This window comes from Leishmania infantum, chromosome 11 (assembly GCF_000002875.2).
Source record: "Leishmania infantum JPCM5 genome chromosome 11".
Classification (NCBI taxonomy): Eukaryota; Euglenozoa; class Kinetoplastea; order Trypanosomatida; family Trypanosomatidae; genus Leishmania; species Leishmania infantum.
In genome coordinates, this window is record NC_009395.2 from 137,666 (window position 1) to 160,361 (window position 22,696).

The window sequence follows — 22,696 nt, forward strand, 5'->3', positions numbered from 1 at the left end:
AGCTCCAGGACTCTGCCGCTATGTCGTTCATGTCTCTGTGTGATATGAGGCTTCTTATGTGGTTGTTGCTCTTTGTGGCTGTGATGGGTGTGCGTGTGTGTGGACGGCACTGTGTCGCTCTACGTCCATCTACTCCCATCCACCTCACGGACAACGCCGAAGTGCGCTTCCATGTGAGTGAGGGTGCGGTGGGGTGGAGAGGGGCCTACTGCCGTAGGTGTACAGTGGCGTGGCGAAGCTCCGATGGCAGCCGCTGGCCCGCACCCCTCATGAAAGCCGTGCCCGCCCAAGAACTCACGCATGTGTAACGGGTACTTTTTTGCTGGCACGTGCACGTACGGGCACGCCTCCTCCCTCTTCGCCTTCCGCCTGCAGCTCTCTCGCTCCCTCTCTCGGTTTCGTGCTTTCCATGCGCACACGACAAGCACGCTGTTCCCGTCATTGCCGTCCTTTGTCATGGCGTGTCGTGGTGGTGGTTTTGACGGCCTCGGCGGCGTCGGTGTCGCCCGTTGTGTGATGCCTCTTTTATGACACTGATTTCCTTCTGTAAGCTAAACAGACGAAAGACATGTAACCGCAAGGCGTGCTACAGCATGTGCTTCTTCTTCCGGTGTGTGTGGGAAAGGGAGGGAAGGGGGGTGGCGCAGGCTGCCACGGTCCCGCGTGTGCGTCAGCCCCGTCGCGCACGACATGGTAAGAGACATAACGGGCGAGAAGGTGAAACGAACGGCATCACGAAGGATACGAAGGTGAACCTCTTCACCCTCTCCCTGGCCCCTCTTTCGCGCTCGTCGAGTCTGCAGAGGGTGACTTGAGCCATTCCGCCTCTTGACTCCGACTCACTTGACACCCCTGCACACAACCTCACCCCATCCGCTTTCGTGTCTTTCCCTTTTGGTCTTTGATCACCTGCTCCTCACGCACGCACGCACGCAGGTGTTGCCCATCGACGTTTAAGTTGCACGCAGCGTCTCCGCCGTTGCATTCGACCATCATAACCCCAGGTACGGGAGAAGTGGCAGTAATACGCCCACACGCATACGCAGAGAAGAGTCACCGTGTAGGATGCCTCCGAAGCGTCGCCTCGTCTCAAAGTCGCCGTCGTCGCGGCAGATGGCGGTGGCGAGTGCGCCAAGCACCGCCACCACCACCACCACCACCACCGTCTCGTCCTCCTCCCTCCAGTCTACAATGACGTCGCCAAAAGGCAAGCCGTCGCCGAAGCGTAGTGCGCCTGCTCCGACAACTGCAGCTCTTACCCCACGCACAGAGGAACGCACGGAGGGTGCCACCAGCAGCGCCAGTGCGAGCGCGAGCAGCCACATCAGCTCCAGCTTCGATAGCCCCCGCGACGACACGGTGGTGTTCACTGGATACACAGCCGAGAGCAAACACAACGCACACGGCTACGAGCGCCTTCACGACATTATCCTGCAAGACGGCGACACCGGCGCCGACAGCGAGGATGGCAGGGCGAACGAGGATAATGTCATCCTCTTCCCACACGCCGAGGAGCTCGCGAACGCCGCTGCCGGTATCAACGGTGATGACGACAACGGCCGTGTAGTACGTCTGGGGACGATACAGCACCTCGAAGAGTCGGACAGCAGCGAGGACGAGCCGACGCTGAACCGCGTCGGCGACATTCCGCTGGAGTGGTACAAGGATGAGGACCACATTGGCTACGACATCGAGGGTAAGAAGCTGATGAAGAAGGAGCGATCTGCGCTGGAGCGGCTGCTGGAGGCGACGGACGATCCAAACGCGATGCGCACCATCTACGACGCCCTGCACGACGAGAAGAAGACGCTGTCGAACGCCGACCTGCAGCTCATCTTCAACCTGCAGCGAAACCGCACAACGAACCCCAACTACGACATGTACTCGGAGGTGCAGGAGGACACAGTCGTCTTTGATCCTCTCAACCACCCGCTCGCCCGCAGTGGTGGCCCGTCCAAGAGGGCGTTCGTGCCGGCACTGCACGACATGAAGGTGATTGCGAAGATGGTGCGGCGCCTGCGCAAAGAGGAAGCGGAGCGCAAGCTGCGCCCGGGCAAGGAAGAGAAGGAGGAAGAGGATCAGCTTCTCTGGGACGACGGCCACGTGGAGATGGACACGCACACGCACTTCAAGTACTTCAACCGCGTCCCAAAGCCGAAGCTTCCGCCGCCGGGCACGTTCGAGAGTTACCGCCCACCGCCCGAGTACCTGCCGAGTGAGCGGGCAAAGCAGCGCCAGGCTCGCCTGCGTGCCATTGATCGAAAGGAGCACTTTCTGCCGCAGTCCTTCGACGCCTTGCGCCACGTTCCCTTCTATCACCACACCATCCAAGATCGCTACCAGCGCTGCCTGGACCTCGCCTTCTTCCCTCGTGCGCAGCGCACGCGACTCGTGGTGGACCCTGACAAGCTGCTGCCGGAGCTGCCGGACCCGAAGGACCTGCGGCCGTACCCGGAGAAGCTCTCCTTTCACTACAAGGGGCACACAGCGACAGTGCGTAGCGTGTCGGTGAGCCCAAACGGGCAGTACCTCGCAACCGGCTGCGACGACCATCTCGTGCGCGTCTTCGAGGTGCAGACGGGCCGTCTCATGAAGCGGTACGACATGGGGGCGCCGGTGCAGCAGGTGGAGTTTTGCCCCTCCACGTCCCTCAACATCCTCGCTGCCGCAGTGGAGTACAGCCTCGTGTTCATTGTGCCGACCTTCGCGGCTCATACCCTGGTGAACGACCACACGATTCGCTTCCTGCGCGCACCAGGGCTGTCGGCAGGTCAGCGGGAGGCGGCGCACGCGCTTGGTGCCGTGGACACGCTCGGCGGTCGCGCGGTGACGCAGACGACGCTCGACGCGGACGAGACAGCGCACGAGGCGACGGCCGACCTGCACGATATCGAGGAGCGCGAGAAGCGCGCCGAGTTCGTCGATGCCAGCGCTAAGGAGCGCAATGCAGGTATCGTGGTGAAGATCGCGATGCACGCCAAGGTGAAGAAGTTCTGCTTCCACATCAAGGGCGACTACCTGTGCGCTCTGTGTCCTAAGGATCACGTGAAGTACCGCCAGACGATCATGCTGCAGCTCTCGAAGCGCAAGGTGTTCTGTCCGTTCCGCAAATTCTCTGAAGTTGTCACGGACTGCCGCTTCCACCCGCGGGAACCCATCTTCTTCCTCGCGACGACCAACTCCGTGCGGTGCTACAACCTTATGGCGCACCGGCTGCAGCGGCGCTTCAAGGCCTCAGGCGGTGTCACGACGTGCCTGTCCATCCACCCCGAGGGCGACAACTTCCTCGTCGGCGACACGACCAGCCACACATCGTGGTTTGACATGGACTTCTCCGACAAGCCGTACAAGCGTATGCGTTCGCACAGGGGCGTTGTGAACGCGCTCGCCTTTCACCCCAAAACGAACGCCTACCCGCTCTTCGCCACGGGCGCCTCGGATGGCCAGGTGCATGTGTTTCATGGCATGGTATACGACGACTACAACAAGAACGCGCTGGTCGTGCCAGTGAAGATCCTGAAGCATCAGCGGCCGGTGTACGCGGTGGCGTGGCATCCCACGCTTGCGTGGCTCTTTACGTCCACCGAAGACGGCGTGGTGACGGCGTGGACGGAGTGACATTGCTGACGCTGACGCTTGCCAAATCGGTACATAGGAACGATGAAGCCACGTCTGCGGTACTGCGTGTCGTGTTGGTGCACACCTGAAGACGGAACTCTACTAGCGCCAACGTTATTTTGTGTGTGTGTGTGTGTATGGTTGGTCCTGCTGCGTCGTTTAAGAAAAGGAGTAACACTTAGTGCGCGGAGGAAGTGGTGTGTCGGTGGGGGGGGGTGCGGCGCACGCTGGTCTAGATGGACAGCGCGAGCGCGGGTCCGAGGCAGTGTCGATGGTGTTGTTTGTCTGTCGTTTTGGCGCTGTGTGTGTGTGTGTGTGTGTGTGTGTGGCCTGTCTAATGCGTGTCACTGTGTTATGTTTTCTTTTACCTCTATTAAGCAGATTAACGCTGTGCTCTACTCCCTTCTCCCTTCTCCCTCCTCCTCGTGCATGGGCCCACTGGACGCTCGCATCATAAAGAACTCTCCCTTCCTTGCTCATGGAGGGTATCGCTTAAGACACTACCCTGAAGAGGCGCGTGGACGTAAGAAGTGGATTAGAGGCAGCAGCCGCAAGAGTCGCGCAAAGCCGGGACCGGGTTTACAGCATCCGTTCACGCACATGCACTTGTGTATATGTGTGTGTGTGTGTGTGTGTGTGTGTGTAGCAGCTGGAGAAGCGACATATCGTGCTTTCCGCGCCTTCGAATCATTCCGGTCGCCTCCCAAGCCGGCTGCATCAACCCCCTCATGCGACATGGGTGTGCGCACACGTGCTACGTTAAGTTCCCATACGGTTGGGCGAGAGGAGGAGCTCCCAAGCAAATTTATCACAGCCAGGTAGCGGCGTAGGTGTCTGTGTATGTGCGGCCTTATCGTTTGCCACCGAAGACACAGAGCTCACCTGTCTCATGCCCTGCTCCTTGTCGCCCCGTCCCAACCGTCCCTCTCTGCCTCTCGTTGTATTCCTCCTCGGTGTAGGGCACGAATCCATTGCCACGATACCTCTGTGCTTCAGGCACAGTGCCCGTGTACATTGCAGCGCATGCTGGCACCACCGTCACGAATCCACCACGCTCCCTAAAGCAGGGGACCACCTCGGGGCAGTGTACTTCTCTCTCCGTAAAGCCCCCACCCGTTCCTCCGCACGCATGACAGTAGCGTTGCAGCATCCTTCTCCGTAGACGCATACAGCCTTTCTCACTCGGTTACTCACCCCCTCCCCTCCTCTGCGCGACACGGACATGTCAGTGGACGACTTGACCTCAGCCTCCACCATGGCGGCAGGGTCAGTCTACACAGCGATTGCCGTGTGCGGCTGCGGGCATGGCGGCCGACTCGGTATTGGGCAGGACGCCCCGTCGACCATGAGCGAGATTGCACTACTAGACGACTTCCTGCCCACCTTCGCTTCCGCTTCCACCGTAGGAAAGATTCGTCAGGTGGCCTGTGGAGCATATCACACCTTGGTGCTGACGAGCACTGGACTCTACGGCTGGGGACTGCATGAGGATGGCCAACTCGGCCTGGGCCGGCCATCCACTGCAAGCACAGCAGCGGCTGCCGTGGACGGTGCTCTCGGCAACGCAGGTGCGACGGCGGCGTCGGTGCCGACTCACGTGGATCGACCTGTGCGAATCCCCTTCCCCGAATGTCCAGGTGGGGACGGGGTGTTGGCCGACGTGTGCGCGGCCATCATCTCTATCCACTGCGGTGCCGATCACTCTTTTCTCTGCTCGACGGCCGGCGTTTACGTGACAGGTCGGAACGATTGCGGCCAGCTTGGCCTCGGGCACACGGACAATGTGTACACGTGGACTCGACTCTGCGCGGCGCTCCCCCAAACGACTGCTGACGGCAATGCAAGGCACACGACAACAGCGTCGCGTGCAGCTTCGCCGATGATGTCGGCCCTACCGAGCGCGTGCGACTCCGACCTGGGCGGTCGACACGCGCGGCTGCTTTACGGCCGCCTCACGCACATCAGCTGCGGCACCCACCACACCCTTCTCGCCTGGAGTGACGCAGTCATCCTGCGCGCGACAGCAGCATCGAGTCCCGCCTCCCAGCAGTCACCGGCCAACTCCAATGACAGTCGTGAGCTTGTTCACTACCCGTCCCTACTGATGGCATGCGGCCGAGGCGACTTTGGCGAGCTCGGCTACGACGGCGACGCCTGGGCGGTGCTGCAGGCCAAATCTCAGCGGCAGGAGCGCGCGCTGCGCTCATCCCTGCAGCAGCAGCAGCAGGCGCACGGCAACGTCAATGACGGTCAGCACGGCGCAACGGACGACACCTACAAGTTCAAGTGGAAGGCTGCGGCCGCCGTCAAGCAGCGCCGTCTCCCCTTCAACTCAGCCTTCTTCGAACTGGTGGAGGGTGTGGACCATCTGGAGGAAAGCGCGGTGCGGCTTCCTACGACTTGTGCGGAGGAGTTGCGCCCAGCACTGCTTCACCGAGGTTGCACAGCTCATGAACTGGCAGAGGACGTGATCCGGCATTGCCATGAGCGCGCTGCAACGGACTGCATGTGTCTCCCTCCCACAGCATCCGCCCTCCAGACCAGCAGCGGTGTCCAAAGGCGATGGGAGGTGGCAAAGCTGCAGGCGATGCATCACCACTCCGCCGTCACGCTGCGGCGGTGCCGCAAAGAGGGCGGGGAGCAGCAGCTGGTTCTGCACTGGGGCTGCTACTATTGTTCTGACATCGAGGACGCAGCCGCCTCCCACCCACGGGACGTCTTTGCCGATGTGCCAGATGCATCCCACAGGGATGATGCCGGTGCGGCTGCTGCGGCGCTCCGTGGCTTGTGTATGGGAATACATGCCGGAGAGGAAAGCCTATTGCGCTACAGAGCGACGTGCGCCCCCTCGGTGCCCGCATCGGCAGCGGCACTCGCCCGTGCAGAAGACGAAAAGAGCGCGGCATCACCGCCCTGTGGTATAGCCCCTCCACACGTGCCACTGCTGCAAATCATGGGGAGCGGCAACCTTGGGCTCGGCACCGACGACAGTTTCACGCGCACTTGGACGAGTTTGGCTTTCTCGGACGCTCCCGTGGCCGCCGGAGGTCAGGCGACGGTGCATTCGGTGGTGGGCCGCTCGCACTACCTCATCTGGATGCACGAGCAGCGGGCGAGCAGCCCGGCGGGCCACTCTTCCGCGGCAGCCGCGCCTTCGTACGAAAGGTCGACGGTCGCCTCGTCATCGTGTGTCTTTGGCTTTGGCGACAACTTGCACGGACAGATTGGTGCACCTGCGCTGCAGGCCAGGGATGTGCCGGGAGATGACGTTGTTGTGGCACCACGGCCTGTTCTGCGAGACGGGAATGTACTGCGCGTCGCTACCGCTGTGCAGCAGACGCTGCGCGACGCTGCGGCTCCACCCGCACACCACCGCCTCCCCGCTGCGGCAAAAGCGCTGGAGCCTTTCACGTCGAGAGCGGAGGTGCATTACGAAGTGATGGCGATTCGTGCTGTTGAGGCCGGCGCGCGACACTCCGTCTTCCTCGTCGATGTGCGTCCTGCTGACGCAGCAGCAGCATCAGCAGCGCCAGCGACCACGAGCGACTAGCGCAGCAGACCTCACCCCGGTCTGCCTCCACTGTTTCCCTCCACCACCGTTTACATCTTTGCACTTGGCACCTCCTGCGTGTCCGTGTGTGGGCGTGTGTGCGCGCGTGGGTAGCATCACCCTTTTCTCTCTTCGCCTTTCACGTAAATTCTCTCGGTGGCCTATCCGCACGCACACCTGCACATCGGTGCGGCCGGCTCTCGGCTTCTCTCTGTTCCTCGCTGCGTTGGTTTGTGTTTCGCCGGTATTCTTTCACGGACGTGAAGGCGCGGTGGTCCGCGAGGGAGGGGAGAGGGCGGGTGCGGAAAGGGGCTCGTGGAGCCACCTGCCTCACCGCACCCTCCAGGCCCCTCTCTCCCCCTGTCACGACACTATAACCACGGAAACACACGAAAGAGATGAAGATCGAGTTTGTGCGGAGGCGCTGGCCATCACGTGTGTGTGTGTGTGTTTGTGTCGGTGCGCATCTCGGTCCTGCAGGCGCGCGACTGCACAAGATTCACAGAGGGGGTCCTTCAGGTGTCTCCTTCGCTTTCTCACCAACCCAATCTACGCCTCTCGGCCACCCCTCCCCCCCCGTAGCCTGCCCCTCTGCCCCCTTTGCGGACTACCACCCACCCACCGGCACGCTCCTCACTCGTCCCTCTCTTTCTCTCCTCATTTCTGGCGTTTTCTGTTTAATGGCATTTTGTGTGCTCCCCCTCCCCCTGATGGGCGTGCCCGTGACTGGAATAGTTGCCGCTGCGAGACAGCAGAAGGGAGAGCGGATACGCACGTGGCCTGCACGTGTCCCTCCTGTCTATCTCCCTCCCTCCACCCCTTCACACACCCCACACACGCGCACCCAAGGGCGTAGGATGGGGAAGAGGTGCATAGAGAGCCTGTGCACCGGCGTCGTCACTATGTGGCGCGCTTCTGACAAGCATCAGCGACTCTCTCATGCTGGCATTCTCTGCAGAGCCCAGCGCTCCCACCGAGTCGCCCGTGTCGTGGGAGCTTTAGCTCCGAAAAGTCGCGTGCTAAGTGTTTTTACGAAGGCTCTCGGCTCCTCCTCCCTCTCGCCACCCTCCTCTGGTGGTTTACCATACGCGGTCACCTGCTGGCTGCCACCAATAGCGAAGTGTGCCATCCTGGACTGCACGACGTCAACACCGGTTTCCGCCTCCAGCGCGCTCCGTTGCCTCGCTATCGCACGCCTCGCTGATGCCGTACCAGGCCGTAGAGCCCTCTCCACCTCTTCTTCGAGCAGTGTACAGGGCGTATCTGCTGCCACTACTGCTAAAGGGTCACATGAATCCGCCACCGCTCTCGCTGCGGGTAATACAGCGGGCACCTCCAACACTTCTGTGGCTCCCGCCCTGCTCTCCGAGATTCGCGCGGTTCTGGAGAGGCAAGCTGACCAGACATGGTTGCCAGTCAGTGACTTGTACGCTGCTTTGCCGTCCCATGTGCGTCGATGTTACGTGAAGCCGCACAAGTCCATGGCCCACGTATTGCAGAAGTGCGCCCATGTGCTCGGCATATCGCTGAACGCGACGGGCGTGTACTACGCAAAAGGAAAGATGCCTTACCCTGCAGCCTCGTCGATCGAGGGCACCTCCTCGGCAGAGAGCATAGGCAGCAGCCCTGGCAAGGCCGCTAAGAGCAACACAGTCAGTGCCGTGAAGGAGAGCCAAGCTGCAAATCTGAAGTCCAATGCTCACGGCGACAGCGTGGCTAGGGCAGCTGTGCACACCCCCTCGCCCCCATCATCTACAGAAATGAACGCTACCGACCTTGACGCCACTTCTCCCAGCTCGAGTACAGCGGGCCCTGTGGGCTTCTTCTTCGACGTTGGTTTGCACGACATACCGAATCCGCCGCGAGACTTCGATGTGACCCCGTCGGCGCTCGTTGTGGATGGGACGCACTCCAGCGCGAATGGTGCCGTGATCGCGGTGCGGGATTTTGTCTCGCACATCCCGCCCTTCTTTGTTCCAGTGACAGAAGTGGTCGCGAATATGCCCGGCTACACGGCGGAACATCTTGAGGTGTACCTCAATGTCAAGTCGTTGGAGTTGGTAACCGTGGCCGGCGAGCGCTATGTGCGCCTCTATGGAAGCTTCGGCGATCTGTCACTGAGTGGGAGTGAGGTATCAGAGAAACTTTACGCGCGCTACCGCCCCGATGTGGCTCTTGTAGCGGCGTTCGAAGCCGCCTTTGAAGGCATCTACGACAAATGGATGCCGCTGCCGGAGCTGCTGCGCCGTGTTGGACCGGATGTAACGGCGCAGCTGCCCTATCAAGGCCCCGCTGCCATCACGTACTTCGCCCAGATGCAGCACCGCTTTGCTTTCGCAGTACGTGAGGTCCCCACAACGGGCGGCGGTGCAGCGGGGGCGCCATCGTCACCGCAGTTCACGACGGAGGCCGCGGTGCTGCTGCGGAAGCCCGGCTACTCTGGCCTCGAAGCTCACTCTACGCCAACGCCAAAGAGCTTCCAGGCACTGATGAACCTGGTGCCGGGTGACACGCAGGTCGACATTGATGTTGTCAGGTGCCAGCTCACCTCCGAGGTTCGCGCGGAACTGAGCCGCTACTATGACGGGCTGGAAGGTTTCTTTGCCGCTCACAAACCAGTCTTCTTCGTTCCGCCAGAGACGCCGACAGTGGTGATGCGGATGCGTTATCGGCTGCGCACTCAACGCGCGAAACTGCCGCTGGAGGAACAGTTGCGCATAGCCACGGATGCCCGCGATAAGGCACGCATTCGATCTCTGCGCCGCAAGATCGCTTTCCGTGACGACCCGTCTCACCCGCTCCACGACCCGGAAAACCTGGCGAAGGAAGTGAGCAAGCACCTTCCCCGCCGTGGCTTCGTGTACCTCAAGATATTTCTCAAGCGCAACGTGCCGGAGGAGTTGTTGATGTACATGCCCAAGCGCATACGATGCTTCTTCAACAACTATCCGCAGTACTTCACTCAGTTTGAGTACCAGAGCGCCGGTACGTGGTGTCTCTGTCGACCCGATCAACCGCTGCCGCGCGGGGTGATTCGACAGAACTTCAGCGATGGCGATCTTCTCCGGCTCATCGCCGAGTTCCTTCAGCAGCGCGGCGCTCGTGCGGCGTCCATGGTTCACACAAACCTCCCCTTCGGCGCCCAGGAGGTGATTCGGCGCAGGTACGGCGGTGTGTACTTCTTCGTGACTCGATACCCGCAGTACTTCAACGTTGTGCTCAAAACGGACAAGCAAAACGTGAAAAGCAGTGCTGTGGTGCATCTCATCCAAGTGCCCAGCCAAGAGCTGTCGGACGCCACCATGGCGGCAAGTGCGGCTTCTCTGAACAACCCGAATGCGCCAAGCCATGACGATGATGATCATGAAAGTGGCGACGACGACGATGGGGACCTCGACGACGGCTTGGATTGAGGATGTGTGAGCGCACAGACCACACACGTACACACATGACCAGTCAAGCTGTTGCTGAGGGAGCAAGTTGGTTTCTGCGGTTGCTCGCTGATGTGAGGTGGGAGGGTGTATGTGTGTCTTAGCAGGTTCGTGACTCCACAGTTTTCTGTTCTCTTCCGCCTGTCAAGCAGAAGGTGCGGAGCAGAAGCAATGACGAACAAAAAGATGAAAAGATGCGTAGCGTCTGGTGGGGACGCCGTCATCGCTCATGGCGAGACGAGCGCTCAGGGCGTCCCTTTCTGTTCTATGGGAGGGTGAACCAGGCGCCTCTCTCTCTCCGCCGATTCGTCCTCTGGTTTGTGAAAAGGGTGACGCCACGTCAGGGGTTTCCCGCCTGCTTGTCTTCGGCTCCTGCACCTCTCCACCTTCCTTCCTTACGTCTCCTTCCGTCTTGCCTCTTCGTCTCGTCTCGTCTCGTCTCGTCTCGCGCTCCTCCCTTCCTCTCACCTGTCCTCCTGTGCAAGGGCACAAACGGCGAGTCAGCGCACGCCACGTGGGTGCTGAAGAGAATCGTACGCACGCGCACATATCATCACGCTCTCTCTCCTCTGCCCTTTTCTTTTTCGCTTTAGTTTACACATAGAGCGGTGGAGACGGCCAAAGCCACCCTTACCCTTTCCATAGACCGTGTTAGCTTTCACACACGATAACCTCTTTATGTATTCTAGGCGTGTGTGTGTGTGTGTGTTGCTGTTTCTTCCTCTCCTTTCTCTTCTAGTCTCCCCGCTTTATCGAGTGCATCATCTGCTCACACTTCACTGTCACCTCTGTTCATCTCCCTCCCTCCGCGCAGCCCTGGTCCCTTTTCTCTCAACGCCCCACAACACGTGCTCAGTCAAGTCCCCTCAGTCGCGCACCCACGCCATCACCACCACCGCATCATCTCATCTCTCAGGCTCTCCCCACCCCCCACCCCACCCCGCTTTGATCCCAACCTGTTGTTGGTTTGCGGTTTTTATTTTCCGGACGTCATGCTAGGCCGTGGAGTGCATTCGGTGCTGTCGTCTCTCAGGCTCTCCTGGCGTTTCTCTTCTCCGTCGAGGGCGCGTTTCGCCCACGCACACCCTCACTTTGTGGCTGCATGTCTTTGTCAGCGTGTGAAGTATGCAGGTGGATCTTCGACGTCGCGGGCTGCAGTCCTTCGACCCCGCCGAGTTCGCCAATACGGACGAGCACCTACATCTCCTTCTGCAGGTGCGGCAGCTGGATCTCTCGCACAACTCGCTGTACACCATCCGTGGACTTGAAGGGCTGACCCATTTGACTGTGCTGAACGTTTCTCACAACGGGCTGCGCTCCCTCGGTGGTGGACTTCCGCTGACGCTGCGCGAACTCGATGCATCGCACAACAACCTCGCCTCACTCCGGAATGCCGCTCTTCTGCCGTTGCAGTCTCTTACCTCTCTTAATGTTTCCTTCAACGATCTGGAAGACCTGCGAGGGGTTCCCAACGTGACGGCGCAGCTGACGTACCTCGACGTGCGGTGCAATCGACTCGGCTCCCTGATAGGGATCGAGCACTGCGGTCAGCTGCGCACACTTCACGCAGAGGGTAACCTCTTGCGAGAGTTGGCAGACGTCGCCTCCCTCAAGTCTCTCTCACTCTTGAGCGCCGTCTTTCTCTCCGGCAACCCCCTGCTCCTGCGCAAGCGCTTGCTCACTCAACTCCATCTCCTGCTGCCCTCCAGTGTCGAGCAGCACGACTTGCCCACGACGGCGCCTCCCAGCAGTGTCCGCAGCTCGACAGCGGCACCTCCCTCCGTGGCAGACACGTCGTCCGTCGGCTCGCTCGATCACAGCACCATGGCTTCTGTCGGTGAGAATCGCAAGGAAGGGCGTTGCGGCAGCGGGCAGAACAGCCGGCCAGCAAGCGCGCACCAAGAAACAGTACTATCCATGCGCGACACCACCGGCATGCGTGATTCTTCCGAAACGCTGGAGAGAGCGGCACCGCGACACGACCACCCCTCTTCCCCACGGAGCCATCACCGTCTGCCTCATCGTGGCACGTCCGACAGCGCTCGCCCGTCGTATTTATCTGCGGCAGCTCCAACCACTACCACCGCCTCTGCCGCCTCTACTGGGGTGGTGGGAGGCTCGTCAGATAGCCTAGCATGCCCGCGTCGTGCCCTACCGCATGAGCACCGCCTCACAGAAACCCCCGGCTCCGCCTCCTTGTCCTCCTCACCTGACCGCACGCACGTGTCGTGGTCCCCTGGGCCATTGCACAGCAGCAACGGTCGAGGTTCGCTGACTACAAGTCTCTTCCCAGGCGCCGCATCATCGCCTCACCAATACGGCGCCGTCGTCGCCGCACCGCAAGCCACGCGGTACGGCGAAAGTCACAGCAGTCAGCTCGTCCGGGATGACCTGGAGGAGCAGCTCGTGCGCGTCACTGCGGAGCGGGACGACTATCGACGCGAGGTCGTTGCCCTGCGGAGAGAGCTTCAAGAGCTGCGGCTAAAGTTTGCACGGCAGTGCTCGCAAGAGAGGGCGGAGGACCGGGAAGGGCTAGCACAGGCATCTTTGCGCTCCGCAGCAGCAGCTCCGGGTCACGGAGAGGGGGATTCGCGCGGTGCGCATAGAATGCCTCGCCACCCACAACAGCAGCAGCAGCAGCGGTCGCCGTCGGTGCGTATCTTAGCGGTGGAGATGTCCGCCCACTCGTCGCTTTGCTCGCAGGACGGCGAGAGCGACACCCCCGATGCGTCCAACAACGACCTCCGCAGCGCACCGCAGAACTCCGCCGCCATGAGCAGCTCAGTGGGTACATCGAAGATGGACAGGCGCGAGATTGCGGCTCTCTTTATGACAAAATTGCAGCAGAGCAGCTCTTCCTCGAAATGAACGGGTGGGAGGGGGGGCGCCCGGCCTCCTCTCCCACCTCCCCTTCTGCGCCAAACGTGCTGTGGGTTGTGTCGCTTGATGTCGCTTTCAGAATTCGTGTTGCTACAGGTGCGAGGGTGCGTGTAAGAAAAGGTTCAGTGATGGAGTGGTCAGGCTGTATGCGCGGCTTTACTGTATGCAGCCCCATCGACCCATACGCACGTTGTCGCATGTCGTTCGGATAGTTGGTTGTGTGCGTGCGTTCCTTTGGAATGAAAAGGGCGTGCGAACACGAAAAAAAGATTTTGCATCGGTGGCGCACTCCCTCTCTTTCACCCGCTAACGCGGAAGGCGCGTACTCTGAAGCCCCGCCACCGACGGCGTCGCGCAAGTGCACCATGATCTCGCGCTCAAGGGCACCGCTCATGCCTTCTCCCCTTCCCTCGTTCCTACCACCTACCATGGCGGTGAGGGGAGACGTATCAGCGAGGTGTGGCGCAGTGCGCTCCTCAGCGTGCAGCCGACATCTCTGTAGATACGCGCTCACACAGATACGCCGACACATACGCGTGCATGCACACCTACATACACATATACATATCTGCACATACACACACATACACATTGACGAGCAATAAGTGGTGAAGAGTGCAGCCCGTCATACTCTGTCTCCTCCTTCCTCCCTACCTCTACCCCTCCCTCCCAAAAGGAAAAGACGCACACACGCAGACGTTCGCGAGTGTGTGTTCGTTTCGTTTCTGATTTTCATAGGCTGGTCGCGTTGTGCCTGCAGCCATGCTGCACCCATGTCGTCGGCTGTTCAATACCCTTCCGTTTGTGCCGATGGCCCTCGGTACCCTCGACATACTGGAACATCGCCTGCAGGCAGCTGGGCTGGGTGGTACAACCAACACCGCTGCTACCCCCAAGTTGGGTGCGGCGCCGAGTGCCAGCAGAAACTACAGTGAGGCAGACAAGGTGGATCAGCTTAAATGGTTCAGCAGCAGTGTCGACGCTCCATTCTTCATCTCCCCCAAGCACGATGGTGTGCGCCTCATCTCGTACGTCCCTCCAACAACTGCAACAGAGTCCCCATCTGCGCAGCAGGCATCAAGTAAGACCAAGAAGACCGGCGCCACCACAGCTGCGTCGCCGCCGTTGACGACGTGCTACTCGCGCTACGGACGGCCCATCTACGGTCTCTTCTGGATTGAAGAGGAGCTGCGCCTCCTGCGGGCCCTCTGCGGCGATGCCTCGCTCATCATCGATGGGGAGCTGTACCTGCACCAGACCGACATGGACGCCTCGCGAGCGGGGCAGGAAGGCCGGGATGACGCCCCAGATGGTACGAAGAGAAAGCCACCTAGAAGGGCGCTGCCGTCTTCCGATGCTGACGGAGTCAACAACTTCAATACGGGCTTTCTCGCCGTCTCTGCGCTTGTTAATAGATTTCGCAGCTCCACCTTCCAGTGCGCGAGCGAGGAAGGTGTCCTGAAGTACGTCCCCTCTCTGCCTCGCCTCTGCGTATTCGATGTTCCGTCCTACAGCCCGTGCGCAAATCCACTGGCACCCCCCACGCGCGATGCGCCGACCGCCATCTCGGCAGCGTCACGTCTTCACGTCGTGACCAAAGCCTCCGTGAAGGATGATGAAAGCTCTCAGCAAGTCTTGGCAGAGTTGCAGCGTGTCCGCAGCAACGTTACCGATGCACTTCGACTCAACGATGTGGAGCAGCTTCGCATCATTCCCAACGTAACACCCTTCTCGCAGCGACTCCGCACCATGCACTACCTCTTTGAGCTGCTCTCACGCGGCATGGAGTCGCCAGTGCTGCGGCAGCACTTCTGCCCCACATCTGCGCGCATGTGTAGCGCACCGACGACACGCTCCATCCGCGACTGTCGCAAGCACACACCCATGGCGGCACAAGTGCAGCCACCACATAGCGGAATCGGCCAGTACCACGGCGGACACTTTGTGTCTCGCATCCCGTATCAGCTCGTGAAGTCTCTCGAAGACACCACGCAGCGAGTGCTGCCCGTGTACCTTGACGCGGGCTACGAAGGCGCCGTCATCCGCGCTCCGGTGAACACGTACGACTTCAAGGAAAAGACGAAGGGCACGCTGGCTGCATTGGTCGCTCCACTTCTGCGGGCCACTGAGACTACGAAGACTCGTCGAGGTCGGCACCTACGTGGGACAAACGCCGGTGCAGGTGAAGCGAGTGGTCGAAGAGCTCGAAACCGCGCCGCCCTGCTACTCTCCCTAAACGCCGGACCTGTATTAGGTGCAGCCACGCCGCTGATGGTGCACGCGTACAGGGGCGATGCTCCTCGTCGTGAGCCAATGCAGCCCATCTTGCCCTCCGATGCCGGCCTCACTGATGCCGAGCTGGATGTGCTGGACGTTGTAGCCGTGGGCCGGCGGGCGATCTTGCAAAGTGCAAAGCTGCCGCAGCGCTCGATGACCGCTGTCAAGGTACTCACATACCACGATCGCGAGTACCCCATCCTTCGCCCGCTGCTGAAGGAGCCATCGAAAAACCCCAGAACGCGGGAGCTGGTGTCCATCCCACGCTCACACGTGCGTGCTCTCGGGTACTCCATAAAACCAAGCACCGGCACGGCACTCAGCGACGGTGACGAGGCGACAACGCTGACTCCAGCCACCTCACGGTGTGGGAAGAAGGAGACGAAGAGCATGAACCATGCCACCACTTCCGGCGAAGGTTCGGCTGTCTTCTACGGACTTCAGTGCTTGGCTGAGAACGGACTCGTCTTCAATGTTTCCCTGCCGAAGATGACTCTCGCGCAACAGAACACACTGCTGCAGCACCTCCTGAGCGCGGGGCGCGACGCGATGCGGGACGGCAGGGAGGCCGCATCTGCCACTATGAAGACGCTTCATAACAGGAGGTCGAACGCCAAGGCGCCGTATGGGGGGGCTGCACACGCGAGCCCCTCCAAGATCGTCTCCCTCGCAGGGCTTTACGCGACAGTGAAGTTCAGCACCCTTACAGAGCACGGCCTGCCTCGCTTTGGCAGCGTCAAGGCCATTCGCGGAGGTAAAGGGTGGTTCATGTGACCACTTTCTTTTGGAAGTCGTAGGCGACCCAGGCGGGGGAAGGGAGAAGGGGGACGCGCGTGTGCGGAATCTGGCGGATCATCGCCCTCCTCAAGGAACAGTAAACCACAATGAAGCCACAGTGCATGTCGTGGATGGATATAACGTGATAGGAGGCCCCGTCACCGACGAAGGAAGGTGGAGAGTTCTACATCCCAAGCAGACGCTTCAGTTTTTCTATGCGTGTGCGGGGGCTTAGGCTCATGTTGCGCAGCTTCGGCTATCGACCGCACCAAGGATGGTTCGGATCGCACTGCAGCTTTCCCGGTGGACCTCAGCGTGTTGGATAGACAGCAGTCTCTGAATGCACCTGATCAGCCTCTCATGTCCGCTGTCTCAAGTTCTGCCGTGCATCCGCTTCTCCTCCTCCCCCCCTCCCTCGTACTCGCGACTCGTGTTCTGCTTTTGCCAACCCAGCCAACTGCGCTCGCCTCGTGCACGCAGGCACGCATGCGGAGGTCAACCTTCTCTGCTCAGCGCGACGCGCAACACCGAGGCGGTAGTGCGCACAGCAGCACCAGCAGCAACAACAACGGTGCTAAGTCGAGTCCAGGCGCCGCTGCTGCAGCCTCGCTGAATGTGTGGACACGCGCTCGTCTCCTCGACTCCACTGCGCAGATACTCGCAGCGCAGCCGGCAGACCCGCTGCGTGTCCTGAGCGTTCGCTTCTCTACGGAAGCCGTCCTGGCCGCCACTTACCCCACAACGTCTGCGCCGACGAGGGAAAGAGAGTTGGAGGCGGAAGCGGGTCGCGTGATCGGTGCACCGTCGGCACCAGGGGCAGCGAAATCTACCGCGTTCAATAATGGTTCCGAAAAGCCGAACCTGTCGATTGTCACCAACGACCGTAACGCGTCCGTACCTACAGTGGAGCACCTGATAGAGCAAAGCTGGGTAAGGCGACGCCTGCAACCGTACGGCCTGCACGCAGTGGCGCGGTGTGCGTGCGCGTGTCCGCCGCTGCGTCCCCCGCCTGCCGCCCCGAGTCGCTTTGCGGTAAGCACGTCACCGGTGGGCAGTGCGGAAGGTCTCGATACCGCTACCGCCAGAGCTGCGTACGCCATGTCGTCACCTCGGCTTCCGCAGTGGATGGACATGTTTGCCTTGCTGCATCGGCAGAGTCGCATGTCCTATGTTGAACTCGCTGCCGAAGCCAAGCACTGGGACGCCCAATCATGCAGTGCAGCTGTTATGCCGCCAGTCGACTACAGCGCCGCTGAAGAGATTCCTGCCTCGGCAGTGCTTCTGTGTGTGATGGCGGTCATTGAAGAGCACCTGCGCCGTGCAGAGTGTGGCGGGAGAACAAGTGGTGCTGAGAAACCGCCTCGGCTGTGCCGCCGCCTCCAAATCTCAGTGAAGCTGCTGGCGCTGCAGCTCCTGGCAGCCTTCATGGATCTCCAGCACAACGCCGAGAGCACCCAGTGTAGCAGCAACAGCAGCAGCGCGAGTGCCTTAGATCCAGGACAAGAGGACGAAGTCCAGGAGAGCAGCCATGATGACAGGAACACCACAACAGGGGACGCTGATGTCTGTCACATTACACGCGGCGTTTATCTCCTGACCGTCCATCAGCTTGATGAACTTCATCACTGGCTGCACTGCTGTTTGCGGGAGATGATCGTTTCGCCCCTCTCACCGCACACGGCTGGCACAGCTGCCGTGGATGGAAGAGACGGCTGTGGTACCAGGAGCGGTGAGGCGGACGATCTCAATGCTGGGTCACCGCTGGAAGCCCTTAAGTCACGGGCCACAGCGTACTTGACCCGCGTTCTCGGGAGCCCTGCGCATGGCATGGCAGCGTCGGCGAGCATGCTGGGCGTGGTGTCTCTGGATACCTTCGTTGCCTTCATGGAGCGCCTGGCCGCCGTTGTTGTGGCCCATCAGCAAACAGCAGTCGCTATGGCGATCGCTCTCTCTGCTCGGTTGCCACCGACAGCCACGGCCTCAGCAGGAGAGGCACAACTACCAGCATGGGTAATGGAACATGTCAGCAAGTGTGCTGATGCCGTTGTGCAACAACAGACGATTCTGCAAGATGGCTCCATGCCGGATCCAATCGCCTCTACGGTGCCGCTGGCGTGGAGGGTGTACGTAAACCATCTCTCTGAGCTTCTGGCACCCTTCCAGCGCGACGTTCTGGCGCACGTTTGTCGCGAACAGCAAGAAGAGGAAAACCACCGCGGCACCTTGAATGATGGCATCTTGCGCAAACTCCAACGACGGCTCCTGTCATGGGCGACAGAGGCGGTGCACCGCCATGTCAAGGTTCGGAAAAGGCTCACAGCGGACGACTTTTCTCCCGCAGTGGTGGCAGCTGAGGTCGTGGGTGCGTGGGTATCGCATGTATTCGAAGCCTATACCGTCACCCTCTATCCGAATTGAGTAAGAGGTGCCCGCATGCAAACAGACATCCACATCCGCACAGACACACACGCACACACGCTTTGGATCCAGGCCACGGTGTGACCCCCTCTCCCCACCGCCGGCCCGCTCCTTTCGAGCCGACGCTTTTATGTGGCTCATCCATCTCACCGTGAACTTCGTCGATAACCAAAAGCGAACAGAAAACTAAAGGCCGAAAAATGCGTCTTGAGGGGGCTGTGCGTATAGCCGCGTGCGCATGCTTGTGTGTTTGTATGTGCTGTCCATGACGTGAACCGCGCACAAGCATGCATGTGTGCACGCCTCGTGCCGCGACGGGCGGAGTGTATGTACCCCCCTATGATCCTTCGCTCCCCCTCCCTCGTCCCCCCCCCATGCCGAGCGCTCTCCACTCCACGTTGCTCCTGTGATATGTGTGACGACCTCTTACACGGATCACCGACTCCCCTCGCTCTCCCAACTTCGCTCGCACGCCCCCGCCCCCTTACGCCTTCCATCGCACTGTCTCTGCTTCTTTAACCACATCCGCACAGCGCTGACGGACGGACTCAAGTGCGCGCATACGCAACACTCCCTTCTCATTTTTGCCTTTACGTCCGCCAAGTCATCATCATGGGCAAGAAGGCGGAGTTCGCCCGATCCCGCTTCAAGGAGGCGCGGCAGAAGCGCGAAGAGCGCATGCAGCGCTCTCGAGCGGAGCGGGACCGGCGCCACGGCGTCGACAAGTTGGCGCGCAAGATCGACAAAGTTGTTGTCCAGCGACCCCTCCCGAACGAAGCGCAGCAAGCGCTTCTGCTTGCTCAGTTTGCGCAAGCGTGCCGACTGGTCGCTCCCAGCACGGACATGTGCATCCTCATGCGTCACTACGCCAAGGTAGCGGAGCAGAAGAGCGAATCGACGACGATGGTGACGGCAAGTGCGTCATCGAGCAAGTCAACCACCCGCAAGCGCAAGCGTGACGAGGCGGAGGAGGAAGAGGAGGCACCCGCTGCAGGCGCCGCCTTTCTCGACACCGTTGCAGATGCGCTGCTGCGGACCCAGAACGCACCAGCAGTCATCGAAGAAGCCGCGGTCAGCGCGAAGGACGGGGAGAACGCTCTGGGCGACGACGACGACGACGACACAGTGACGGTGTTGCAGGACATCCTGCAGGATGACAGCGGCCGCCGTGTGGTCGCCACCCTTCTGGCCTCCTTGAACGCGGTGCGCAGCAGCAAGTGCGAGGCGGTAGCAAAGGCCGTGCTGGAGCAATTCGAAGAGAACGAGCATCTCCCTCAGCACCATGTGGCGTGTCGCGTCATGAGCGCCCTCGCGCAGTTCGGCTCAGATGCGACGCGGCAGGGTGTTCTGAACCTGCTGCGCCAGCGCAGCACAACCATCGAGGGTGTGGAGCGCTTGCTCTCTGACCGCCACACCGCCGGCACCATCGAGCAGCTCCTAAAGAGCTACGGTCCGGAAACCGCTGCCTGGCTCTGCGAGGTGCTCTCCCTCTCCACCCCCGTCACCTCGTCCTCTGCTGCAGAAGCCGGGGGCAGGAAAAAGAAGGCCGCCAAGCAGCGCGGCGCGGCCGCTGAAGAGACGGCGTCTGGCGAGCGCATCACCACCGAGAAGCTCATGGAGCTCGTTAATGGTCCGGTGTCAGGTCAGGTGCTTCTTCAGCTGCTCCGCACCGACGCCCGTCGCGAGCTGCTGAAGCGCCTGCCTATCGTTGAACTCCTCCGAAGCAAGCGCGGCACCGCGTTCCTCACGCAGCTGTTGACGCTGACGGCCTCCGTCGCCTCAAGCGAGGGCAGAGAGGCAGAGGCGGTGGCTCTCTTTAGCGACGTACTGGAGCGTCTCGGGAGTGACCTGGGCGAGATGGCGATTGACAAGCGTGCGAACTTCGTTGTTCAGGCGCTGATCCAACTTCTGCCGGTCATGGGGCCTCAGAGCACGAAGCAGCTGGAGCGCCTAGAGCTCGGGCTGGGAGGCGCTGCCGGTATCTCTGCTTTGGTGACGCACGGCAACGGCGTGCACGTCGTCCTGTCCCTCATCGACGCTGCCCTGACGCTCTCTTCGGAGTCTGCGGTGGAGGGGCTGGCGGAGCAGCTTGTCACGCGGCACAATGTCACGGATCTTCTGTACCACAAGCACGGCAGCCTCGTGGTGCGTCGCCTCATGCCTCTCATCTCCCGCAAGGCTTCCAAGGTGGGCCGCCTTCTGCAAGGCATGGTGGAGCAGGACTTTTCGAACCTAGTGTACACGGAGGCTGGCAACTTGGTCGTCACGGCCTATCTCACTGCGCTCGGCAAGTCGGGCGCGTCGTTGCTGGCGCAGAAGCTGGCCGGTGGAGAGGAACTGCTCTCTATGTGCCGCAGCCCGTACGCATCACACGTGGTGTTCACTTTGTTTGAGCTGGTGGACCCCACAACGCACACACTTCTGTGCAACGCGCTAAAGGCGCACGTGTTGCCCCTGTCGACACACGTGAACGGTCGCTTCATTGTGGAGAAGATGATCGCCGCCAGCCGCGATGTGCGCGAGAGCGTGTCGCGCCAGTTTCTCCCCTTAGCCCAGGAGCGAGGCACGCAGCATGTGCTCTGCGCATTGCTTGCCAGAATGGATGCCCGCGGCAAGCAGGTGTGCGTGGAGAAGACGATCATGCCCAACCTCACCGCCCTCGCCACGCACCAGTGCGGTTCGATTGTGCTGCAGAAGTTGATGCAAGCGGAGCCGACGGTGCTGTCGGCGGTGCAGCAGCGTCTCTCCGCAAACTCGCTGGTGCGCAGCGACTTGGCGCAGAACTTCTTTGGCAAATTTGTGGTGCAGATTGCGCAGCAACCGGAACAGGAGCAACCCCAGTAGCAGGGTGTTGTGAAGAAGAGTTTTACGTGTCATGGCTTTCTTGTGCCTTTATGTGTGTTGTGTTTGGTTTAAGCGAACTAAGATGCCTCTCCATGTAAGGAGTGAGCATATCACATGCTTCGGTGTTGTGGGTGTGCAATCATGTGGCACACGTCTAATGCGACGGCAAACTAATATCTTTCTTCGACTCGCTATCCCTCTTCTCTCAGCACTTCGGTGGTTCACGAAGACCAGAATACGTACCTTTTTTTTGCGTGCGGCGGAGCAGTGTGTGTGTGTGTGTGTGTGTGTACATCTGTGCACGTGCTGTTATATCTGCAACACGTTGGATGCTGCCGGCGAGCCCTTCCCTTCCCTCTCCACCCCTGTCATTCTTGGAGTATTCATGTTCGCCATTTTGGTTTTTCCACGAGTCGTGCGCACTCCCTTTCTCTTTTCCTCCTCTTTCCTTCGCAAACAGCGGCAACATGGAACTTGTGTTGCCCCAGCCTCACGGCTCTCCCAGCCCTCCTCGGGTGTGCGTTTAGCGACAGAGTGTCTGCACTCTTCCTGCTCTCGTTGCACGGCCCCACGCACGCAGGCACATTATTCCTGACGCGGTCCACATCCACACCTCGATTTGTGTTCCCCTGAGCCACCGCTGCCCCACGTCCCGCCTCAGACACACACACACACACGCACATCTCTTCCTCCTCAAGGAAGCGAAGAAGCGAGGGTAAACAGTCACGTCCGCCCTTGCGGCTGGATCGCCGCTCCAGAAACGACTGCAGCAGCTGCACAAACAGTTCGGCAGCATCTACGACTCGTACGCACTCACAGTGCCTGACGCGGACCAGGAAGAGCAAAGGCAAAGGTCGATCATCATATCCGCGCTCGCCTTCAGCGAGCCATGGGCACAGAC

General features: G+C 60.6%; 7 protein-coding genes across 7 annotated transcripts; all 7 read left to right on the plus strand.

The window, feature by feature from the left end:
* Positions 1 to 1,191: 1,191 nt before the first annotated feature.
* On the plus strand, positions 1,192 to 3,618 carry LINJ_11_0410 (conserved hypothetical protein; the record flags this gene model as incomplete). The annotated part of the gene is made up of 1 exon (XM_001463806.1): positions 1,192 to 3,618. The coding sequence occupies one exon, from the start codon at positions 1,192 to 1,194 to the stop codon at positions 3,616 to 3,618; it is 2,427 nt and encodes an 808-aa protein (XP_001463843.1).
* Positions 3,619 to 4,840: 1,222 nt separating this feature from the next.
* LINJ_11_0420 (putative chromatin binding protein) lies at positions 4,841 to 7,168 on the plus strand (the record flags this gene model as incomplete). Its single annotated transcript, XM_001463807.1, has 1 exon — positions 4,841 to 7,168. The coding sequence occupies one exon, from the start codon at positions 4,841 to 4,843 to the stop codon at positions 7,166 to 7,168; it is 2,328 nt and encodes a 775-aa protein (XP_001463844.1).
* Positions 7,169 to 8,649: 1,481 nt separating this feature from the next.
* Positions 8,650 to 10,581, plus strand: LINJ_11_0430 (conserved hypothetical protein; the record flags this gene model as incomplete). Its single annotated transcript, XM_001463808.1, has 1 exon — positions 8,650 to 10,581. The coding sequence occupies one exon, from the start codon at positions 8,650 to 8,652 to the stop codon at positions 10,579 to 10,581; it is 1,932 nt and encodes a 643-aa protein (XP_001463845.1).
* Positions 10,582 to 11,724: 1,143 nt separating this feature from the next.
* On the plus strand, positions 11,725 to 13,467 carry LINJ_11_0440 (conserved hypothetical protein; the record flags this gene model as incomplete). Its single annotated transcript, XM_001463809.1, has 1 exon — positions 11,725 to 13,467. One exon carries the CDS (start codon positions 11,725 to 11,727, stop codon positions 13,465 to 13,467), a length of 1,743 nt encoding a protein of 580 aa, XP_001463846.1.
* An 822-nt stretch (positions 13,468 to 14,289) lies between these two features.
* Positions 14,290 to 16,530, plus strand: LINJ_11_0450 (putative DNA ligase; the record flags this gene model as incomplete). The annotated part of the gene is made up of 1 exon (XM_001463810.1): positions 14,290 to 16,530. The coding sequence occupies one exon, from the start codon at positions 14,290 to 14,292 to the stop codon at positions 16,528 to 16,530; it is 2,241 nt and encodes a 746-aa protein (XP_001463847.1).
* A 489-nt stretch (positions 16,531 to 17,019) lies between these two features.
* On the plus strand, positions 17,020 to 18,951 carry LINJ_11_0460 (hypothetical protein, unknown function; the record flags this gene model as incomplete). Its single annotated transcript, XM_001463811.1, has 1 exon — positions 17,020 to 18,951. The coding sequence occupies one exon, from the start codon at positions 17,020 to 17,022 to the stop codon at positions 18,949 to 18,951; it is 1,932 nt and encodes a 643-aa protein (XP_001463848.1).
* A 612-nt stretch (positions 18,952 to 19,563) lies between these two features.
* On the plus strand, positions 19,564 to 21,795 carry PUF10 (putative pumillio protein 10; the record flags this gene model as incomplete). The annotated part of the gene is made up of 1 exon (XM_001463812.1): positions 19,564 to 21,795. One exon carries the CDS (start codon positions 19,564 to 19,566, stop codon positions 21,793 to 21,795), a length of 2,232 nt encoding a protein of 743 aa, XP_001463849.1.
* Between the last annotated feature and the right edge of the window lie 901 nt (positions 21,796 to 22,696).